The sequence below is a fragment of the Salvelinus namaycush genome, chromosome 10 (genome assembly GCF_016432855.1).
Source record: "Salvelinus namaycush isolate Seneca chromosome 10, SaNama_1.0, whole genome shotgun sequence".
NCBI classification, from domain to species: Eukaryota; Metazoa; Chordata; class Actinopteri; order Salmoniformes; family Salmonidae; genus Salvelinus; species Salvelinus namaycush.
The window spans coordinates 8803304-8827459 of NC_052316.1; the positions used below are offsets into that span (position 1 = coordinate 8803304).

Consider the following 24156-nt stretch of genomic DNA (forward strand, 5'->3'; position numbering starts at 1 on the left):
GGCATTGAAGCTCGTCTGGATGGTTGTTAACACAGTGTCCAAAGAAGGGCCAGAAGTATACAGAATGGTGTCGTCTGCGTAGAGGTGGATCAGAGACTCACCAGCAGCAAGAGCGACATCATTGATATATACAGAGAAGAGAGTCAGCCTGTGGCACCCCCATAGAGACTGCCAGAGGCCCGAACAACAGGCCCTCAGATTTGACACACTGAACTCTGTCGGAGAAGTAGTTGGTGAACCAGGCGAGGCAATCATTTGAGAAACGAAGGCATGTTGATTGATGTTGTAAGTTCTGTTCAAGATCAAACATTTATGACCAACTATATTCATTGGGTTTGGCTCGTCGAACCCATATTACTGCTACTGCAGTCAGCCAACAATGATTTGCAATTTACTGAAATTGCTGCTGGCCTGCTGCTGCCTGTGCACGAGCTGAGCGCCTGCTGCTGACGTCACTCACAATGCACTTTTGCAGCCAGGCACGTGTGTTGTGACTGAGTGTGTGACAGACAAAATCGTTTTTGTGTCATTTAGAGGGAAAATGCGTGCATTTGAGTCACTTTTCAAAAGTTGCTAAAAGTTCAATTTTTTTTTTTTTAAAGTAGCTCAATTTGTTGCTAGGTGCTGTTTGAAAAAAAAAAAAGTTGCCAGTGTAGTCTGAAAAGTTGTTAAATCTAGCAACAAAATTGCTAAATTTGCATCACTGGAAGTGTCCACTTAATTTGAGGGGAGAGGGTGTGTCTTTTCAGTGTTTGGAATGCAGCCATTGGCCAGCTAAGCTATTGCGTAGCAACACGTCATTGGCTCTAACGGTCGTCTCGACCCGAACTGCGCATGTGCAAACCGTCCAACCAAAGGCACTCCTTCAATATAATGTTATTTTTGAGGAAAATGAAAACGTGTCAGTTTGTCCCTTTCACAAGGTTGGAGTAATAACATGTTCAACTACTTAAGCCGTTTGCTCGAATCTAGGTTGTGCCTTCAGATTTCGAAAAAAATATTTGTTCACTTCTTTCATTTACTCCTCAAACACCGGCTTGGATGTTTGGTCTATTTTCGCAAGCTGTTTCGCGGAAGTCTTGCAATGTTGCGCTTCTAGGTTTAGAAACTCTATGGCAATACGCAACAAAGCGTCCAGGCGCCTGGAAAACCACTCGAAGAAGAAGAAATGGGTCAGTCGAAGACGGCGGATTGGATGATGAGTTCGAATCAAGCAGCGCGTCGGGCAAAGTTTGTGAAGATTAATGTTATGAATGGACAACATGAATGTTAATGAATCACTTCTTGTTGGGATGCGTTTGTTGAGTAGTCTTGTTGGGATGCGTTTGTTGAGTAAGGATGCATATGTGGGAGACCTGTTTGAGGTGTCGAAATATGCGCTGGAAAAAGTGGAGTCTGTCAGACCAGGAGTTGTCTTAATTTGATTAAGACCACTCCTGGTTTTTGGGATTTAAGGATTTTACTTTAGAAAAAAATGTGTATTTAACTAGGCAAGTCAGTTAAGAACAGATTATTGCGCCGGAAGACTCGCCCTCCTAGGTTCCCCTTGAGCCTGTGTAGGAATCCGATATGTAAAAAAAAATAATAATAATACTGCATTTTTGGGGGATTTAGTTCAGTTTATTTATTTTGGTTTGGTCGTTTATTTTTGTATTTGATAAAAATTTTGGGAATCCTGTTTCCATCCCGCACAGTAGGTGGTGGAATGCACATTACATTGTGCGATCGCCAATATACCATAGAAGAAGATCTTCGTCATATCCTCCCATCTTTCGTTGCCGCATGTTTCCTCGGATATTTGTGGATCAGGTCTGGTATATTGTTTTTACGTCCATTTTAGAGTGGTTTTATGGTAAACAATTACGTTTGTGTTTGATATTTGACTGGGATCGATGTACCTTAGATGAAAAGAGGCAATGACACTTCATAGGATACCCAGCAAATCCACTGTTTTCATTTTGTTAACTGGCTAGCCTGGCTATATCTGGCTATTTCTTTGCGTCTTCAACAGACAGCATCCCTTTTGTGAAAGATGTCGCATGTGGTTTAGGCTCGTTTCTGAAATTGTAGCTATGTTCTTGTTTAACTGTTCTCCGTAGGTAGTTAAAGTTAGATAGCTAGTAACAACGCCCTCTTGTCAAATGTGGTTAGCTAGCTCGCGTATTGACGTTCACATAATAAGTTCCCTAGCGTGTACAGTTGTTAGCTGGCTATCATAGCTAGCAGCTAGTTAAGTGAGGAATGCCGAACTCCATTCTCTGAGCGTTTATCGGCTAGTTAGCTTGGCAGCAGATGGATGTTGACGCAATCCCTAACACTTCCAGTCAAATTATGGAGGAAACTGGTCATCTGGAGCAAATTGTTCTGATACTAGTGTAGATAATTGACAAGATAACAACTCGTATGCCTCCACTTGAAAACAGTTCAGTTGCTAGTTTAAATGTTTTAGTTTAACTCTTACTCATCTGTAATTTTCCCAGGTAGAAACATGAACCAAGAAAAATTAGCAAAACTTCAAGCCCAGGTCCGGATAGGAGGAAAGGTAAGCTAATTTCCATATTTAGAGATTCAACAGGAAGTACATAGGGTGCGTTCAGCAGAACAGAATGGTGTGCAATGTTTAAAGGTAGTCAGTGATATGACGTAGATGCGCTAAGTAAACAGCATAGTGGGTCAATTTCCACAACAACTAAGGGCATTGGAGCGCAAGGCTAAACTTCTCCACTGTTTTGGTCCCATGCCTACCTATAGAAGTTTGAAGAGAGACCGTGCACATGCGCAGATACTGTGTGAGTTTAGTTATGCATCAGCAGTTTTTCTCTTGTCAGTCACTACCAGTCACTCAATTAGCCCAAGGCGGCCACTCAATTTAGCTTAGGGCCCCCAAAAGGCTAGGGCCGGCTCTGCCAGCATGTGTGGGTATGGATGTGGGTACACAGACACGTGAGCCACTCTGGCCCCTCATAATGTGTTCTAATTATTATTTTTTTGTCCCCCACCCCCATCAAAGTTGCCCATCCCTTTTCCACATGTTGGAGGCATGTTTGTTATACATTAATGTGTCTATCTGAACATTCCAAAACATTGCGTCCTGTTGAACGTGCCTCTGTTGAAATGTGTATTAAATCAAGTCAATCTTGATGAGTTAGACCTATATAATACATTTTTATCAAATGACAATATAGTCTAAAAGTTGTTTAAAATAGCACATTATTCTTGTCATTTATGGTGACGTGTGTAAATTAAATATAGGACTACTACTTCTATATTATATATTTGCAAATGTTTTATTTTTAATGATCCGCCTTATGGTTTCCGATACTGCTGATGGGTTGATAGAGCACTGGGCACACCACTGCTTTATTTAACCTCCATTGATGTACATTCTTACATCTTGCTGTGTTGTTTTCAGGGCTCGGCACGTAGGAAGAAGAAGGTCGTACACAGAACGGCAACAGCGGACGACAAAAAACTTCAGAGTTCGTTAAAGAAATTAGCTGTCAACAACATTGCTGGTATTGAAGAGGTAAACACAGCTACCATTATACATTTTGTGTAATCTTAAGTTCTTAAATGTTGTATTTTGTTTGTTTCATGCCTCCCTTATGCAGTGCCTTCAGAAAGTATTCATACCCCTTAATCCACATTTTGTTGTTACAGCCTGAATTCAATATAGATTCAATTAGGGGGGTTTCTCACCCATCAACACACAATGGCCCATAACGTCAAAGTGAAAGCCATGCTTTTGGAAATGTATTGAAACAAACATTTGCGTACTATTATTTTCAAAATTCTTAAAGCTCTGTCAAATTGGTTGTTGATCATTGCTTGACAACCATTTTCAGGTCTTGCCATATATTTTCATGTAGAGTTAAGTCAACATTTCGGCCACTCATGAACATTCACTGTCTTCTTGGTAAGCTACGGTGTAGATTTGGCCTTGTGATTTAGGTTATTGTCCTGTTGAAAGGTGTCTGGTGGAAAGCAGACTGAACCAGGTTTTCTTCTAGGATTTTGCCTGTGCTTAGCGCTATTCTGTTTTTTGTGTTTTTTTCCCATCCTGAACGATCATACCCATAACATGATGCAGCCACCACTATATGGAGAGTGGTACTCAGTAATGTATTGGAATAATTTATATTCAGGATAAAAAGTGATTTGCTTTGCCATATTCTTTTAAGTATTACTTTAGTGCCTCGTTGCAAACAGGATGCATGCTTTTCACTCTTGTCAATTAGGTTAGTATTGTGGAGTAACTACAATGTTGATCTATCCTCAGTTCTCCCCAATCACAGCCATTAAACTCTGTTTTAAAGTAACCATTGGCCTCATAGTGAAATCCCTGAACGCTTTTCTTCCTTAGCGGCAACTTAGTTAGGAAGGATGCCTGTATCTTTGTAGTGACTGGGTGTATTGATACACCCTCCAAAGAACTTCACCATGCTCAAAGGGATAGTCAATGTCTTTGTGGTTGAATCCATGTTTGAAACTCACTGCTCGACTGAGGGACCTTACAGATAATTGTATGTGTGGGGTACAGAGATGAGGTAATCATTCAGAAATCATGTTTAACACTTTTATTGCACACAGTGAGTCTATGCAACTTATGTGACTTGTGTTTTCGTTACAAATCGTTACTCTTATTTAGGCTTGCTATAACGGAGGTTGAATACTTATTGACTCAAGACATTTCAGCTTTTCAGTTTTAATACATTTGTAAACGTTTCTAAAAACACCGTTCCACTTTGACATTATGCGCTATTGTCTGTAGACCAGTGACGCAGTCTCAATTGAATCCATTTTGAATTCAAACTATAACACCCCAAAATCTGGAGAAGGTCAAGGAGTTTGAATACTTTTTGAAGGCACTGTAGATGTTTAAGTCTCTTGCGTGGACTGCAGCCTAGTATGGCTTTGGGGACCAAACTTGGAGTAGAATTTTGAAGTGAGCAAATCCCCCCCCCCCCCCCCCCCCCCCCTTACTGTCACCAGGTAAACATGATCAAGGATGACGGCTCAGTGATCCACTTCAACAACCCCAAAGTGCAGGCGTCTCTGTCGGCCAACACATTCGCTATCACCGGCCATGCCGAGACCAAGCAACTCACGGAGATGCTGCCGGGCATCCTCAGCCAGCTGGGCGCCGACAGCCTCACCAGCCTGCGCAAACTAGCAGAGCAGTTCCCTCGACAAGGTGGGTTGGCCCTCATGTAAAATCATTAGGTTAGGGCTGGGGTATATTCACAAGGAACCAACCGGGACAAAACGGGGAGGGACCTAGCAAAATTTGTCAAATAGAAGCTCTCGATTTTTGTTGCAAAACGTTTTCCGTTGCAAAGGGAAATTCTGTTACGGTGTGCACTGGGGATTATTTTGAGACCTGAGGAGCGTCTTGATGCTTACTATATATACACAATTGAAGTCGGAAGTTTACATACACTTAGGTTGGAGTCATTGAAACTCATTTTTCAACCACCACAAATTTCTTGTTAGCAAACTATAGTTTTGGCAAGTCGGTTAAGACATTTACTTTGTGCATGACACAAGTAATTTTTCTAACAACTGTTTACAGACAGATTATTTCACTTATAATTCACTATCACAATTCCAGTGGGTCAGAAGTTTACATACACTAAGTTGACTGTGCCTTTAAACAGCTTGGAAAATTCCAGAACATGATGTCATGGCTTTAGAAGCTTCTGTTAGGCTAATTGACATCATTTGGATCAATTGGAGGTGTGTACCTGTGGATGTATTTCAAGGCATACCTTCAAACTCAGTGCCTCTTTGCTTGACATCATGGAAAAATCTAAAGAAATCAGCGAGTCCTATATCGACATAACCTGAAAGGCCGCTCAACAAGGAAGAAGTCACTGCTCCAAAACCGCCATTAAAACGCCAGACTATGGTTTGCAACAGCACATGGGGACAAAGACTGTACTTTTTGGAGAAATGTCCTCTGGTCTGATGAAACAAAAATGACCATTATGTTTGGAGGAAAAAGGGGGAGGCTTTCAAGCTGAAGAACACCATCCCAACCGTGAAGCATGGGAGTGGCAGCATCATGTTGTGGGGGTGCTTTGCTGCAGGAGGGACTGGTGCACTTCACTAAATAGATGGCATCATGAGGCAGGAAAATTATGTGGATATATTGAAGCAACATCTCAAGAAATCAGTCAGGAAGTTAAAGCTTGGTTGCAAATGGGTCTTCCAAATGGACAATGACCCCAAGCATACTTCCAAAGTTGTGGCAAAATGGCTTAAGGACAACAAAGTCAAGGTATTGGAGTGGCAATCACAAAGCCCTGACCTCAATCCTACAGAGAATTTGTGGGCAGAAATGAAAATGCATGTGCGAGCAGGAGGCCTACAAACCTGACTCAGTTACACCAGCTCTGTCAGGAGGAATGGGCCAAAATTCACCCAACTTATTGTGGGAAGCTTGTGGAAGGCTACCCGAAACGTTTGACCCAAGTTAAACAATTTAATGGCAATGCTACCAAATACTAATTGAGTGTATGTGATCTTCTGACCCACTGTGAATGTGATGAAAGAAATAAAAGCTGGAATAAATCATTCTCTACTATTATTCTGACATTTCACATTCTTAAAATAAAGTGATCCTAGCTAACCTAAGACGGGGAATGTTTACTACGATTAAATGTCAGGAATTGTGAAAAATTGAGTTTAAATGTATTTGGCTAAGGTGTATGTAAACTTCCGACTTCAACTGTATATTTTTTATTGCAGTACTTGACAGCAAAACCCCTAAAGCAGAAGATATTGAAGAAGAAGACGACGATGTCCCAGGTAAGGGTGATTCCGTTTGCAAGGGAAGTATATCAGACACTTCAGAGGAAACATTACATCATTTCAACCTGTAAAACCATCCTTTGTTTTCCTCTTCTCTTCAGACCTGGTGGAGAATTTTGACGAAGCATCAAAGAATGAGGCAAACTGATTGATCTTCCCCTTGAGACCCCATACAAGGATTGGAACTGCAATTAAGAAACTAAGGCGGCTTCTCCGATGTTTTAACTTCTAGCTACGAAGACATATCATTTCAAACACTATCCCGTCAACCAGAGACTTGTGTATTTTGAAATGTCCCAAGGATGCAGTCCTTATCAGACTTGCTTGCTCACTTCAACTCCCAACACATTGGTCAACGGTTCAGTACTTTTCACCACATTGTTAGTCTTGATCAGGATTGCGGTGGTCATTAATTAAAGCTAGTCTTAATAATTTTGTTTGTTTTTACGAAACAAAATAAAGGTGATTAACGTTTTCTACATGGTGCTGTGGTCTTTCTGGTTGTTGAAAGGGGGTATTTAGTTTTTGAAGACTGTTGTCACAATGGCTGCCACCCTGGCCATCATTGTATCAAGATGCCTAACTATTTAGTCACTATTTAATTTCAAGCCGCTGTAGCCTCATGGTCAAAGTAATCAGGCCTTGCAGAGATGACATCCAATGTGATATTAGACTGACTTGGATGAAATCAAAGATGGTTGTAAGGACTTTTGTGTTATTTTTAGACAAATGTTTTCTGAGGTTTCATGTACACATGACTTGGGTATTATGACCTAACACTTAAACCACATAAAGACATGAAAATGTGCAGTAGACACATTTTTGGATAGGAAATAAGAGCACATTTTCTGTAATAGAATGATCTCATTAGGTAAACATATTCTAATACAGTGTACACTGCTTTAGAAAAGGACATTTAAGGACATCCTTGAGTTTACTTAAGACCTGCAGTGAGAGAGAGGGGGGGAACGGGGGACGCAGAAGGAGAGGGGAATAGTGGGAGGGAAATCGTCCCTCTGCTAGTGAGCAGGACTGCTTTTCTTGTCTTCTTCGCCACTAATGTTGCAATATGTTGAAGTTCTTCAGTGCCCGGGACGATGAGAATGAAAGCCTATTGGGTTCATTGACAGAAGGTAAGTTTTTTTTATTCTAAAATAAAATAAAATCATACAGATAGAACTAGATCATCTCGCGCTATCATAGGGGAAATTGTAGCTGATCTGTGCAGTCATGCGTCTTGCCGCGTGCGACACATTCATAGAAAGGCAGAAGCACACGAGAATATTCCTTCACCCTATATGAATTAATGGGAAAATACGACTTGAATTATATGGAAATAACGTGATAAAGGGAATAATGCTGCGATTAAAACCTGCAACGATTAATGAATCGGGATGGGGAGCAAATGTCGCATTGCCGTGTTCACTGGTTGAGAGGGGATTTAAACTGTTGCACGTGTGCTGGATGCGTCACCGTCCCGCGAAGCAAACGCTCAGTCAGCTGTACTGGTTGAGCCCTATTGTAGTTTATATGCGCCGTAAAAAAAGCTGATATATTTACCAGTTATCTGTGATCGTCAGCATGAATGGTTGGGTTGGGGTGCAATAACGAGGCGGCGGGGGGGGGGGTAAAGCTGCAATGCAGTTTTACCCCGACAAGAATTCACCAACGCTAAAGGGTAGGCCTACCTGAAATTGTGCAATAGGCAATAACCAACCAAGGCGCAATCACAGCATAATGTAACCCCAAATCTGAATTATGAATTTTTCTTCCTCACAGTCATAACATTTTGTCTTATTTCAGTTGATAGCGAAGTAGAATATTTCAAAAATATAGAATTACATTTATATTATCTTTATTTGTGTTATTGACATTATCCATCCATTCTCGAAAATGTCAAACTAATTGTATGCACCTTTATTAATAATGTAACGTTATAATATTAATGTACATAATCTAACATCCAGTTTTGCCACTGTAGCCTGTATTTATTTATGCTGGTGTTTCACTATAGCCCTATTCCCCAGAGAATGAGTCAGCTTTACCTGGCTGTCTGGATCTGTCTCCCTCTGAAATGGCACCCTATTCCCTATATAGAGCATTACTTTTGACCAGACCACTATGGGCCTGTAGTACACTACATAGGGAATAGGCTGCCAAAAGTAGTGCACTACATAGGGAAAGGCTACCATTTGGGACGTATCTAGCTCTCTCAAGCATGACAGTGCACATATGTTGGCCTCAGTAGATGATTTAACTTATTCAAAGCAATGAGATAAATGGCCTCCCATTTATTGGACCCATTACCACCTAGGAACATCTGGGATCTGTCCCATCTGGGATCATGGGCGTGAGTGATTGCTTAGGTGCTCTTGTGGACTAAATGTTATGTTCTTCATATATGCCTGTTTGTTCTCTTTGTGATGTAGAATGTCCATGTCAGGTTCATTTGACATATACCTTCACATAGTTTTGATCTGTTCCCGCGTCTTTGTATGAACAGATGAATCGGATGCTCCGTCTCTGATGGATGCTAAGCATCACTGGCTCCACAGACCCTGTCTGCTGATGCTCAAAGATGGGGATGTCACAAAGCCAGGACAGCTGGGCTGTGGACACATCGGATCAGATTCCCCTGCAAAACCCAAAGTCCATTCAGAGGGGGTCCTGAGCCCAGGGGTGGCTCCTGTTTCCCAACTGGAGACCCCCGCTCAGAGACTGATGAGACAGCTGGAGGAGGGAAACTGCACTGTGACCACTCTTTCAACATGGGGAGAGAGGAATTTTGGGGAGGCTTCTACCCCCCTAATGCTCAGCCCCTCCAAAGCTGCTGGGCCAGAAGTGGAGGTGGAGGTAGAAGAGGAAGTGAAGAACAGGCCCCAGCCATCCTCCTCCAAGGAGGACTCTGTGGTTGAGGAAAAGGAGCTGGAGGAGAGTGGACTTGAGCTGCAGGACCCCCCCAGTGGCTCAGATGCCCTAGGCCCTTACCTTGACGACCCGTCTGGTCCCCCTGTGGAGGAGCCCAATGGAGGCGGCCATGATGCCCAGATCCAAGGGCCTAGACTGGGGCTTCAGAGCCAGACCAAAGCCAACGGACTAGCTAATGATGAGACCAACGCCAACGGAGTTCAAGCAGATAGTGAAGAGGGAGCTGTGGGGGACTGCACACCTTCCCCTATGTCTCCATTAGTGGATCCAGACAATGAGCTACAGGCCGGCCCCACGGGCATTCTGTCCAGGGAGCGAGGCACTATCCTGGGGGAGGTAGCCCCCGTGTGGGTCCCTGACGCCCAGGCGCTGGTCTGTATGATGTGTGATGTCAGGTTCACCTTCACCAAGAGAAGGCACCATTGTCGCGCCTGTGGCAAGGTGAGGGTCTTGCACCACTATTTTGTGTGTTTGTGTGTCGGTTGTATTTAAAGTAAGAAGGGATTGGATGTTTGTCTCTGGTATGTTATCCCTGAGAAATTAGGCTGACCATTAGTGATCGTGTGTCTGTGCTACAGGTATTCTGTTCAGTGTGCTCCGGTCTGAAGTTCCGACTAACACACCTGGATGGGAAGGAGGGGCGTGTCTGTGTCTCTTGTCACTCAACTCTAGTGAAACGTGAGTATCACATGACAACACTGTTACCATGACACTACAGGTTAAATCCATTTAAATTCAATCACTTTTTGACAGGAACCCTTTTGATTTAAACGAAACCTTCCATACATATTTGCCAATTGTAGAAGTGCTCATAAAGTGATGTTTTGGCATTCGGCTCCAAATAATGAGATTTATATAATTTAAAAGCTTACAAACAGGGTTGTCAAACTATTTCTTAATTTCTGTGAATAAAAAATAAATAATAATATGTCCCTTTTTAACCTTTAATGTAAATGACCTAAAAAAAAAACTAAACTCAGATTTTTTTCATAATTGCATATGTTGTTGCTTATACCCTATTTTACATTGTCTGAGATTTTTGTGTTGTTCCCGCTATCGGTTGAGACACAACATGTTCCTGAATATAGGGTAGGTGTCATGTTTTGGCTGATGAATGCACTAAAATGAGAATAAAATACAGATTTCTACTTTCAAATGGTACCACAAACATGGTTGGAGATCCAAACATCAGAGAATGTTGACTTGAATGGGAACAGCAGTTGTTTGAAATTACAGTGCATTTGGAAGTATTGAGACCCCTTGACTTTTCCCACATTTTGTTACATTACAGCCTTATTCTAAAATTGATTAAATTGTTTTTTTTCCTTCATCAATCTACACATAATTCCCCATAATGACAAAGCAAAAATAGTTTTTTAGACATTTTAGAAAAAACAGAAATATCACATTTACATTAGTATTCAGACCCTTAATGCGGTACTTGTTGAAACAACTTGTACTTGTTGAAACAACTTTGGCAGTGATTACAGCCTTGAGTCTTCTTGGGTGGGATGCTACAAGCTTGGCACACCTGTATTTGGGGAGTTTCTCCCATTGTTCTCTGCAGATCCTCTGAAGCTCTGTCAGGTTGGATGGGGAGTGTCGCTTCAAAGCTATTTTCAGGTCTCTCCAGAGATGTTCGATCGGGTTCAAGTCCGGGCTCTGACTGGGCCACTCAAGGACATTCAGAGACTTGTCCCGAAACCACTCCTGCGTTGTCTTGACTGTGTACTTAGGGTCATTGTACTGTTGGAAGGTGAACCTTCGCCCCAGTCTGAGGTCCTGAGCGCTCTGGAGCAGGTTTTCATCAAGGATCTCTCTGTTCTTTGCTCCATTCATCTTTCCCTCGATCCTGACTAGTCTCCCAGTCCCTGCCTCTGAAAAACATCCCCACAGCACAATGCTGCCACCACCATGCTTCATCATAGGGATGGTGCCAGGTTTCCTCCAGACGTGACTCTTGGCATTCAGGCCAATGAGTTCAATCTTTGTTTCATCAGACCAGAAAATCTTGTTTCTCATGGTTTGAGAGTCCTTTAGTTGCCTTTTGGCTAACTCTAAGCAGGCTGTTATGTGCCTTTTATTGAGGAGTGGCTTCCGGATCTCTATGGACAATTCCTTCGACCACATGGCTTGGTTTTTGTTCTGACATGCACTGTCAACTGTGGGACTTTATATAGGCAGGTGTGTTCCTTTCCAATCATGTCCAATCAATTGAATTTACCACAGGTGGACTCCAATCAACTTGTAGAAACATCTCAAGGATGATCAATGGAAACCGGATTGATCTGAGCTCAATTTCGTATCTCATAGCAAACGGTCTGCATATTTATTTAAATAAGGTATTTCTGTATTCTATTTTGTATAAATTTGCAAAAATGTCTAAAAACCTGTTTTCGCTTTGTCATTATGGGGTATTGTTTGTAGATTGATGAGGGAAAAAAATGTATTTCATCAATTTTAGAATAACAAAATGTGGAAAAAGTCAATGGGTCTGAATACTTTCCGAATGCACAGTACCTCTGGAAATCATAGAAATATAGATAATAGAATAAACATGTCAATTTAAGTTGATAGTCGACAGTGGGTGTACCGGCGGTAATCTTTGTAGTAGTAATTAGAAGTTACAATTTCAATTCAAATGTTTGTGGTGTACCAGCTAAATTACAGTCTTCTGAAGGGATAGGTCCATTCTATGAGTTATATTTCTATGATTGAAATGACAAGAGCATGTTGTGTCTCAACCGATGGTGGGCACGACACAAAAACCTCAAATGATGTTAAATAGGTTCTAAGCTACAACATATGCAAATATGAGTTTACACGTTTTTCTATAATTGATGTTAAAAGTTTAAAAAATGACAAGAATTCAAAAAACCTTTGTTTGACAACACTGTTTGTAAGCTTTTAAATTGATCAAACTCAACCGTTAATCTTTTCCAGTGACGAAGACATGGATGTCTCATGGTGGTGTATGCAAAAACAGATCAACTTTTAGCACCTTTATCTCCTGAATGTTTGGCATTCGTTGTCCAAAAATGCACTTTCTGACCACTTCTTCCATGGGCGAACATGTATGGAAAGTTTTGTTTAAATCAGAAGGGATGCTGTCAAAATGGGATTGAGGCGATAAATGTCTTATAAAGTTAATTGGTGCAATATGTTGACATTTCTTCCTGTCTATATTATTGACTTTCTCTCATGTGTGTTTTTCTTTAGGAACCCCTCCAAGGGGCAGGAGGAAGGTGTGGTTTGCTGATGAGATCCTATCCAATGAGAAATCAGACTCTGCACCTTGTACCCCAATCAGAGGCCCCACCTTTTCACCGCTATTATTGAGGAGAAGTATAGCTGCTACAATCAGAAGCGCCACTGGCTCACCACAGACCAGCAGGAGGGCCCCAATAGCACAGGAGATGCCCCTGCTCAATGTATGTAACAAAACCTTATCAGACCAGACTGATTTGCTACAATTTATACAATTCAAATAAAAGTTCTAAGGGTGTGGTAACATGCTTTCTGTTGGTATCTTTGATATCCATAACCCCACAGTATTCCATAAGCTCTCTCTTTTTGACTATCTTTCTGCCTCACTATCTCCCTCCTCCTCCTCCTCCTTCCCCTCCTCCCTCCACCTAGGGGCAGTAGGTAGCCGAGAGGCTAGAGAAGCAGGTTCGGTTGCTGGTTGGAATCCTATGTCTGGTGGGAAAATCTGTCTGGAACTATCCTCGATGCTATCACCTGCCGTTCGGCCCTTGAGCAAGGCACTTAACCCCTAAACTGCTCACCCGGCGCCGTGTGTGCGTCAGAGCGGACCAATTTCTGTCTTGTATGGATTAATAAAGTATTCTCCTCCTCATCCTTCTTCTCCCTTCTCTGTATAGCCTCTGCAGGAGGCGTGTGGGCCCTGTGGCTGGGGTACAGCAGCCTTGGTCAGCAGCCACATCAGCAGCTCTGCCAACCTCATCCCACTGGAGGGCCTCCCTCCCATCCTCACCTCCACCGGAGTCAAAGGAGGTACGACCAGGCTACTATCACTGGAGATGCTAACGGCTAGCTTACTGCAAAGCCAAGTTTGGGAAACCCTGGCTTACTATACTGGGATTGTCATACAGTTAGGTAGATAGCTGCTGGAGATTCTAACGGCTAGCTCACTGTACTGATTGTCATAGGGTTATCTACTGGAGATGCTAAATGCTAGCCTTAGCTACTGAATGATCAGAGGGTTAGCGTTAGAGGTGTTACTCTGATTCATGATCAGGCTTATTGTCTTCATGTTGGGCAATTTAATAGGATGGTAACACTAGAGGCCAGCTTACAAATCTTATTTAGTCATATTTAGACACAGAAGTTAAACTATGGCTGACTGTTTTTAAAGGCGGTATTTGCATCTAGGGATGTCTAGCTCACAGTTTCCTCTGTCTCGCCCAGACTACACGGTCGAAGAGAGGCCCTCTGAGATGGTTCTCATCCAGGAGCTGGAGAGCGGCAGGCCCAACTCCCTGGTCTTTGTCCTCAACGCCAACCTACTGGCCATGGTCAAGCTGGTCAACTGTATGTGACCTTTACTCTCAACCTTCAACCTTTTCCAGTCATTGACAGTGTGTATACACTGTTTACATGTATTCTTAGCTCACCATTGACTCAAGTCACATGTATATTTTATAAGAGTGTCAGACCGTGTCACCAGCAGTGACCTCACATTGAAGTGCTGCCTCTCATTGGCTCTCCCCAGATGTAAACAGGAAGTGCTGGTGTGTGACGTCCAAGGGCATGCATGCGGTAGGCCAGGTGGAGGTGGTGGTCCTTCTGCAGTGTCTGCCTGAGGAGAAGAGCTTCCCCAAGGACATCTTCAGCCACTTCATACAGCTCTACAGGGACGCCCTCACAGGTGAGACTGGCGTTGACGTGGTCTGGCAACTTAGCTGCCGTTGATCAGCACTGGATAAAGCTCTGAAGCAGATCTTGAAAAGACTTCCAAGTCTGTTTAATGGTGTACTAGTCCCTCTCTCTATATATCTCTCATTATCTCCCTCCCTCACCTCTCTTTCCTTTTCCCTCCATCTCACTCTCTCTCCTTCCATCTCTTTCCCTCCACCTACCCCCTCCTTTCTCCACAGGCAAGGTGCTAAGCCACCTGGGTCTCTCCCAGTTCTCCAGTAGTTTCCTGAGCAGTGAGGAGCATGCAGGATTCCTCTGGGTACGCTCCACTCTCCAGTCCCTGCAGGGCCTGCCTATGCCCAACCAGCCCTTCCTCTTTGGCCTACTCGTCCACCGGGCTGAAGTACCCTGGGCCAAGGCCTTCCCCCTGCGCCTCATGCTCAGACTGGGGGCTGAGTACAGATGTGAGTCAGGGCTGCAGGAAGCAGGAGAGAGATGTAGCTGGGTAGAGAGAGAGTGTGTGTGAGCGTGCATGTGCGCGCGCACACACACACATGAAGGCAGCATAGCAGTCGTTTTGTGGTATCTGTTACGTGTGTTGCATTGGAGACGCAGTGTGCGGCTTTTCTCTTCTTTGTGTGGGTTTCACTGCCACATCCACTCAGTGTCATCCACATTAAGGCACTCCTTTCCCTTCCTTTCCAGTTTACCCCTGTCCTCTGTACAGTGTGCGCTTCAGAAAGGCTCTTTTTGGGGAAACTGGCCACACCATCATGAGGCTGCTAGTAGTAAGTAGCTTGCCTCTCATTACAATAACAGCAATCAACACCAAGGTTGCATTCATTTGGGCACACCCGTACCAAAACGATTCTTACTGGACAAATTCAGATAGTCCCTGCCTGTTTCAGTCAGTTGTTTCCATTTGGTGCCTAATGGATCACACATTTTTTCCCTCATTGCTTCCCAGGACTTCAGGAATTACCGGTACACTCTGCCAGTGGTGCCTGGACTCACTGTAGATCTGGAGGCTCAGAGGACCTGCATTAAAATCCCCACCAATGGCTATGAGGAGGTACAGCTAAACTATGAAACAACACTTGGTGAACTGTAACCAATAAGCTGTTATAAATGCTTATAAATACTTTATCAATGATAAAAACACTCCTTTATAAACAACTCTCTCATCAATACATTCTCCCTCTCTTTCACTCTCTGTCTCCCTATCACTCTCTGTCTCTTTTTCACTCTCTGTCTCTCTTTCACTCTCTGTCTCTCTATCACTCTCTGTCTCTCTTTCACTCTCTGTCTCTCTTTCACTCTCTGTCTCTCTTTCACTCTCTCTCTCTCTCTTTCACTCTTTCTCTATCTCTTTCACTCTCTCTCTCTCTCTTTCACTCTCTCTCTCTCTTTCACTCTCTCTCTCGCTCTCTTTCACTCCTCTCTCTCTCTCTCTCTCTCTCTCTCTCTCTCTCTCTCTCTCTCTCTCTCTCTCTCTCTCTCTCTCTCTCTCTCTCTCTCTCAGCTGATGAGGGCTTTGAATAAGTCCAATGAGCATGTGCTGGCCATGGGGGCATGCTTCAACGTGGCGGCAGACTCCCACCTCATCTGTGTTCAGGGGGACGATGGCCAGTACCAGACCCAGGCCATCAGCATCCACAATCAGCCTCGCAAAAGTGAGAAGCCCCTGTAATCAACAGAGGGTGATGGGGACTATGGGAGACTGCAGACTGCCTGTCCTGTAATCAAAGTAGAGGGGGAATGCTACACAGGGGCAAGTAGCACATCACCTACCATCAGAGAGAGGGAGAGGGAGGGAGAGAGATTACAGTACAGAGAGGTAATATTTGCTGCCACGTAACACAACCAGTGTATCTGGCTTTTGGCAGCCTAGGGAAAATCGTATGCGTAATTTGTCATGTTTTTATATGCTCACTGCAATAACTGTGCCTTTGCTGTGACTTTTTCACCACTGGAGGGCAATGTCGTGTCACGTGAGAGGGTGAACCATCGTGAGAAAGTTACTGGTGTAGAAAGCTCACCTCTGTCATTAGTTTTGGTTTAGTCCAACTGTAATATTTAGATGTTTACATCTACAAGCCGAGTGGTTATATATGGTGCTGTGTTTTGTTTCAGTCACCGGTTCCTGCTTTTTTGTGTTCAGTGGAGCTCTGAAAGCAGCATCAGGATATCTTGCCAAATCCAGCATCGTGGAAGGTAGTGTCATACTTGTGTATCTTCACTTAAAACTGGAGAGTTACCGTACTAATCGTATTGAACGAAAATACAGAAATAGTCATATTATGATTACTTGACTACTAACTTTCATCCTAAATAAGATTTCCTTATTTAGTCTGTCAATGTTTGTCTGTACGTGTGTGTCCATGTGCACTCAAAGTTGTGTGTGTGGCTGTATGTATGTGCATGTGAGTGTGTGTGTGTCCTTGTTGGTGTCTGTCTCTCTCTCTCTCTGTGTGTGTGTGTGTGTGTGTGTGTGTGTGTGTGTGTGTGTGTGTGTGTGTGTGTGTGTGTGTGTGTGTGTGTGTGTGTTTGCTTTTGCTGTCCCCTTCTCCAGATGGGCTGATGGTGCAGATCACCGTGGAGACCATGGTGGAGCTTCGCCGGTCGCTACGGGAGATGAAAGACTACACCATCACCTGTGGGGGTATTGACCAGTCAGACAGCCAGGAGCATGTCCAGGTCCAATGGCTGGATAAGGAATGCACTTTGAATAAGGGGTGAGTGTTAGGTCATTAAACTTCTGATCAGCGTACCATGATTCGTTTTTTTAGCCTATCATTATCCTACATTTATTCTACAGTGTTGTTGAGTACTTGTTTCTGATTGGCTAGAAGGGCATTCTAGAATAGACATTAAAACCAGATAACGGGCCGGGTTGTGAAAGATATCAGAACACCTTGCGATCCTGACTCAATAGGCACCTACACATGCAGACCGTACATGCTACAAAGTTACAGAACGCTAAACCAGCAACCACACAAACTGAACTTGGATACATTGTAAAGGCAGGTCCAACGAGAACCTGATGGTCACTCTGAAAGAGCTCCAGAGTTCCTCTGTGGAGATGGGAGACCCTTTCAGAAGGACAACCATCTCTGCAGCACTCCACCTTTCAGCCCTTTATGGTAGAGTGGCCAGACGGAAGCCACTCCTCAGTAAAAAGCACGTGACAGCCCGCTTGGAGTTTGCCAAAAGGCACCTGAAGGACTCTCAGACCATAAGAAACAAACTTCTCTTGTCTGATGAAACCAAGATTGTATGCCAAGCGTCACGCCTGGAGGAAACCTGGCACCATCCCTACAGTGAAGCATGGTTGTGGTAGCATCATGCCGTGGGGATGTTTTTATGCGGCAGGGACTGGGAGACTAGTCAGGATCGAGGGAAAGATGAACGGAGCAAAGTACAGAGTGATCTTTAATGAACACCTGCTCCAGAGCGCCCATGACCTGTCTGGTGCGAAGATTCACCTTCCAACAGGACATTGACCCTAAGCACACAGCCAAGACCACGCAGGAGTGGCTTCGGGACAAATCTCTGAATGTCCTTGAGTGGTCCAGCCAGAGCCCGGACTTGAACCCGATCGAACATCTCTGGAGAGACCTGAAAATAGCTGTGCAACGACACTCACCATCCAACCTGACAGAGCTTGAGAGGATCTGCAGAGAAGAATAGGAGAAACTCCCCAAATACAGGTGTGCCAAGCTTGCAGCGTCATACCCAAGAAGACTCGACGCTGTAATCGCTGCCGAAGGTGCTTTAACAAAGTACTAAGTAAAGGGTCTGAATACTTATATAAATGTGATATTTCAGTTTTTTATTTTTAATACATTTGCAAAAATTTAGAAAAACCTGTTTTTGCTTTTTCATTATGAGGTATTATGTGTAGATTGATGAGTGGAAAAAAACTATTAAATTAATTATAGAATAAGGCCAATATATCCTCCGAACACCGGCTTTCGGGCATTATCACTTAAGTCTCAACGAGTGGCCCAACGTCGCGTCGTCAATTATTTCCAAGGAATGTAAAGAACGTTGGCATTTCATATCTTACTTAACCTCTCTCACGAACCCCATCCCATTGTCGCTTCATCCATTTTTCAAGTCTGCCTCACACTGTTGTCCATTGCTGTAGAATACCCTTTATCGTCGCTTGCCTTCTTTGTATGGCTGTGTGTGCGTGCCTGTGTGTCTTGCAGTGTTATCAGCCCCATTGATGGGAAGTCCATGGAGTCCGTCAACAGTGTGAAGATGTTCCAAAAGTCAGAATACAAGTCCAATGGAAAGGTCATCCGCTGGACAGAGGTACGCACATCCAACTTTTCACCGCTAGTCTTGACTCTTGTGTACCATTTCTCTCTGTACTGTATTCCCTAAGTACATGCTTGTGTCTTGTGAGTCTCTTGTGTGTTTCCCAGGTGTTCTTTGTACAGAGAGGGGATCATCCTAAGAGCCAGAGTGACCACCATACAGAACACAGCCGGCTGACAGAGAGACTGGCCAGGGCATTCTGCCTGGCACTGTGCCCACACCTCAAGCTGCTGAAGGAGGATGGCATGGCCAAGCTGGGGCTGCGTGTCACACTGGACTCCCAACAGGTGACGGTGCCATTGAATGAACATACTGGACTTGGACCATTTAGATGTTAAGAAATAACATTTTCTGGAAGCGGAATCTTTCAAATTGTGCATCATCTTACTTTAATAGTTGTAGTAATTCTTGAATGCCTAAAATGTGAGTTGTTGACCACCTTTTTAATAGGAAGTTATTAGTCATGTAAACAGTGACAGGATATAGGCCTTCGGGATATTACCAAAGCTATAAAAGCTATAGATGTGTGGCGGGTTAACATCGCTGTTTCATGTTCCAGGTGGGGTTTGTGGCCGGCAGTAATGGCCTGCCACTCCCAGCCCCGTACCTCAACACCCTGGACACTGTGCTGACCCCCATCATCCACAGCAGGGGGCGCAAGAGGAGCGAGGGACCCGTAGTCATAGAGCTCATCTTCTATATCCTGGAAAACATCTCCTAGGGGAGGGGGTCAAAGTGCACACACTCATCTCCACATCGCGCCATCCACTCACCATCCTCTCTCCTGGCTCTCCATTTGTGCTGCTGTGAGTTCGAAAGAGCTACAAAACAGCATTGGTTGAAGGAGTAAGCTCATTCAATGGACATAAAAGCTCACCTCCAGGCTCTATATGTCTCAGCCAGCCTGTGGCAAGGGGTGGCTGGGTGGTAAAGTGGTCTGACTCACCAAAGCTGTTCCATAGGTCACCCTGCCTTGGCCTCTAACTCAGCAGCAGAAAGAAATACCACCCTTGTTATTTTTCCACTGTCAGGCTTTGTACCAGTATCACCAGTGTTACTGTGGAATAACACCAAAACACACACATGAAACCCAAAAGTGGCCATGAGATCAGGGTATAGTAATCTGCTTTCATTTCGTGGCTTGAGACCAGTACGTCTGTATATTTTCAATAGAAATGCCCATATTTTGAGAATGCCTTTAAACTGGGGACTGGATTCAGCCCCTGACCTTAAAAAGCAATGGGAAAAAGAGAATGACTTCAAAAGAAATATATCAGTAGATCTGTAGCTAGCCGTTTGATGCATACTGAATGAATGTTTAAGAATGTTTTCATATTTGAATGTATTTGAATTCCTCTTGATTGCCCCTGAAATGCATTACTGTCAACCTAGGATTAATTAAACATGATATTAACACGAGGAAATCATACAAGGTTTTGATTTTTAACCAAATCACATTTTATTGGTTGCATACACATATTTTCCTGATTTTTTTTCTCAGGTGCAGTAATTCCGAACAATACAAAACAATACACACAAATCCCCAAAAATAAAAATAAAGAAATATCAGAACGAGCAATGTCAGTCCGGAATATAAATATATATGTATATGATGGTGTGTATAGACAGTGTATGAATAGAATTAGTGTGTACAGCAGTAGTTAAATAGGATGAGCCTTGACTAGAATACAGTATATATAGTATAACTATGAAATGGGTAAAACAGTATGTCAACATAATTAAAGTGACCAGTGTTCCATGACCATGTACATCGGGCATAAGTCTCTAAGGTGCAGGGTAGAGTAACGGGTGGTAGCCGGCTAGTAACAGTTACGAAGTTCACTGTAGGGTACTGGGCAGAGGCCGGCTAGTGGTGACTATTTAACAGTCTGATGGTCTGGAGATGGAAGCTGTTTTTCAGTCTCTCGGTCCCAGCTTTGATGCACTTGTACTGCCCTCACCTTCTAGATAGTAGCTGGAAGAACAGGCCGTGGTCCGGGTGGCTGAGGTTGTTGATGATCTTCTTGGCCTTCCTGTGACACTGAGTGCTGTAGATGTCCTGGAGGGCAGGCAGTGTGCCCCGGGTTATGTGTTGGGCTGACCGCACCACCCTCTGGAGAGCCCTGCGGTTGCGGACTGTGCAATTGCTGTACCAGGCGGTGATACAGCCCGACACGATCCTCTCAATGGTGCATCTGTAGAAGTTTGTGAGGATCTTAGGGGCCAAGCTGAATTTCTTCATCCGCCCGAGGATGTCTTTGTGAATGGACCATTTCAGGTTGTCAGTGATGTGCACCCCGAGGAACTTGAAGCTTTTCACCCTCTCCACTGGTCCCTGTCGATTTGGATGCGGTTGTGTTCTCTCTGCTGTCTCCTGAATTCCACAATCAGCTCCTTAGTTTTGTTGAGGGAAAGGTTATTTTCCGAGCACCACTCAGCCAGGGCCCGCACCTCCTGCATGTAGGCTGTCTCGTCGTTTTTGGTAATCAGGCCTACCATTGTTGTATCGTCTGCAAACTTGATGATTAAGTTGGAGACATCCGTGGCCATGCTGTCATGGGTGAACAGGGAGTACAGGAGGGGACTGAGCACGCACCCTTATGTTGAAGGTCAATGTAGAGGATGAGTTGTTGCTTACCTTTACCACCTGGGGTCCAGGACCCAGTTGCACAGGGCGGGGTTCAGACCCAGCACTCCAAGCTTAGTGATGAGCTTGGTGGGCACTATGGTGTCGAAGGCTGAGCTGTAGTTGATAAACAGCATTTGTACAGTGCATTCGGGAAGTATTCAGACCCCTTGACTTTTTCCACATTTTGTTACATTACAGCCTTATTCTAAAAGGTATTACAAAGTTTATTTTCCTTCATCAATCTACACACAATACCCCATAATGACAAAGCAAAAACAGGTTTTTAGTTTTTTTGCAAATTTATAAAACCAAATAACTGAAATATCACATTCAGACCCTTTACTCTGTAATTTGTTGAAGCACCTTTGGCAGCGATAACAGCATCGAGTCTTCTTGGGTATGACGTTATAAGCTTGGCACACCTGTATTTGGGGAGTTTCTTCCATTCTTCTCTGCAGATCCTCTGAAGCTCTGTCAGGTTGGATGGGGAGCATCGCTGCACAGTTATTTTCAGGTCTCTAGAGATGTTTGATCAGGTTCAAGACCGGGCCCTGGCTGGGCCACTCAAGGACATTCAGAGACTTGTCCCGAAGGTACTTCTGTGTTGTCTTGACTGTGTGCTTACGGTCATTGACGGTGAAGGTGAAGGTGAACCTTCACCCCAGTCTGAGGTCCTGAGCTCTCTGGAGCAGGTTTTCATCAAGGATCTCTGTACTTTTCTCCGTTAATCTTTCCCTCGATCCTGACTAGTCTCCCAGTCCCTGCCTCTGAAAAACATCCCCACAGCCTGATGCTGCCACCACCATGCTTCACCATAGGGATGATGCCAGGTTTCCTCCAGACGTGATGATTGGCATTCAGGTCAAAGAGTTCAATATTGGTTTCATCAGACCAGAGAATCTTGTTTCTCATGGTCTGAGAGTCCTTCAGGTGCCTTTTGGCAAACTCCAAGCAGGCTGTCATGTGCCTTTTACTGAGGAGTGGCCTCTGTCTGGCCACACTACCATAAAGGCCTGATTGGATGAGCGTTGCAGAGATGTTTGTCCTTCTGGAAGGTTCTCACATCTCCACAGATGAACTCTGGAGTTCTTTCAGAGTGACCATCGGGTTCTTGGTCATCTCCTTGACCAAGGCCCTTCTCCCCCGATTGCTCAGTTTGGTTGGGCGGCCAGCTCTAGGATGAGTCTTGATGCTTCCAAACTTCTTCTATTTGAGAATGATGAGGCAGAATTTCTTTGGTACCCTTCGCCAGATCAGTACCTCAACACAATCCTGTCTCGGAACTCTACGGACAATTCCTTCGACATCATGGCTTGCTTTTTGCTCTGACATGCACTGTCAACATTGGGACCTTATATAGAGAGATGGGAGAACCTCCCTAAATACAGGTGTGCAAGTTTGTAGCGTCATACCCAAGAAGACTCGAGGCTGTAATTGCTGCGAAAGGTACTTCAACAAAGTACTGAGTAAAGAGCTTGAATACTTATGTAAATGTGATATTTCATTTTTATTTTTTTCAAACATTTCTAAAAACGTGTATTTGCTTTGTCATTATGGGGTATTGTGTGTAGGTTGATGAGGAAACAATTTAATCCATTTTAGAATAAGGCTTTAACCTAACAAAATGTGGAAAAAGTGAAGGGTTCTGGATACTTTCTGAATGCACTGTATATAAAAGTATGCTTATCATGATATACCACAAACAAAAGTTCAAAAAATGCTTTTGACCAAGAAGACAGGTTCAATGGCACGAAATGTCGCGGCTTTCTATCAGCACCATGGACAGCGCCCTACACACTAAAGCAAGATTCTGATAAAAACCAACCAGCAATATTGTTTCAATCTTACCTTTTCAAAAAAGTTGCAGCTTCCTTGATGCTCTGTGGAACTTCCTGAATAATCAATCATTCCATTCTCCCCAAAATCTTCTTGTAAGATCCCCCTCAAATGGCAGTTGGATTAGATGAGCTTTCCTTAGGTGCAGCATGCTTCTTCTGTGCTGACTGAACACGTTTGTCAAAGTGGAAAATGAGTTCTCGCGTGTAGCTGTGTCCGCCCCAAGAGTCAGTCCATGTTTCATTGCAGTAAGCATGGTCGGCATAGCGGAGAGAGGCCTAGAGAATCGTTGCAAGATAGATATCAAGTGGGGCCAATTTGTCCTCATTGGAGCAAGAGCGACACTTAACTCAGATTCCACCAAATCTGTTTTGCTTAGATCCAACAGAGGTTTCACCACTGCCCTCCTGTCTCTTGATTCAATCGCATCCAATGTCCCCCTCAGTGACTACTGGTTTGAAATAAGGAACTCAATAAAGTCCACAATCGCCGACAAATACATGCGATTTCTTGCCGGCTGCCCATCAATAAGAAGTCTTGACAGTGACTTTGATGTTCCCAATAACACATCGAACTAGTTTTTCTTTCCACAGTGCAATGCATTACAAATGCTCTTTGCTTGATGTGTGCCTAGCAAATCCTTTGGTACGATCAATAGCATTCTTCCAGTTAGAATAACCAGCATAGGTGAAGGCCTTGTCTGCGTTAGCATTGGACCCAACACAGATCTTTCGACATAGGAA

General features: G+C 43.8%; 2 protein-coding genes across 3 annotated transcripts; both read left to right on the top strand.

Moving 5' to 3' along the window:
• The first annotated feature begins 1696 nt into the window (after positions 1–1696).
• LOC120054636 (transcription factor BTF3 homolog 4-like) lies at positions 1697–7292 on the top strand. Of its 2 annotated transcripts, none has more exons than XM_039002132.1 (6): positions 1697–1809; positions 2481–2542; positions 3413–3526; positions 4993–5194; positions 6751–6810; positions 6915–7292. In XM_039002132.1, the coding sequence occupies exons 2-6, from the start codon at positions 2489–2491 to the stop codon at positions 6959–6961; spliced, it is 477 nt and encodes a 158-aa protein (XP_038858060.1). In that variant the 5' UTR covers positions 1697–1809; positions 2481–2488; the 3' UTR covers positions 6962–7292. The 2 variants fall into 2 exon arrangements, with proteins under 2 accessions (XP_038858060.1, XP_038858058.1); XM_039002130.1 differs by having other exon boundaries at positions 1760–1809; positions 2485–2542.
• A 590-nt stretch (positions 7293–7882) lies between these two features.
• Positions 7883–19789, top strand: LOC120055150 (zinc finger FYVE domain-containing protein 9-like). The gene is made up of 16 exons (XM_039003073.1): positions 7883–7946; positions 9317–10182; positions 10320–10419; positions 12961–13172; positions 13626–13758; positions 14173–14295; positions 14477–14632; positions 14862–15086; positions 15328–15410; positions 15590–15694; positions 16145–16295; positions 16756–16836; positions 17195–17357; positions 18837–18942; positions 19056–19235; positions 19508–19789. Exons 1-16 carry the CDS (start codon positions 7883–7885, stop codon positions 19667–19669), a joined length of 2910 nt encoding a protein of 969 aa, XP_038859001.1. The 3' UTR covers positions 19670–19789.
• The last annotated feature ends 4367 nt before the right edge of the window (positions 19790–24156 follow it).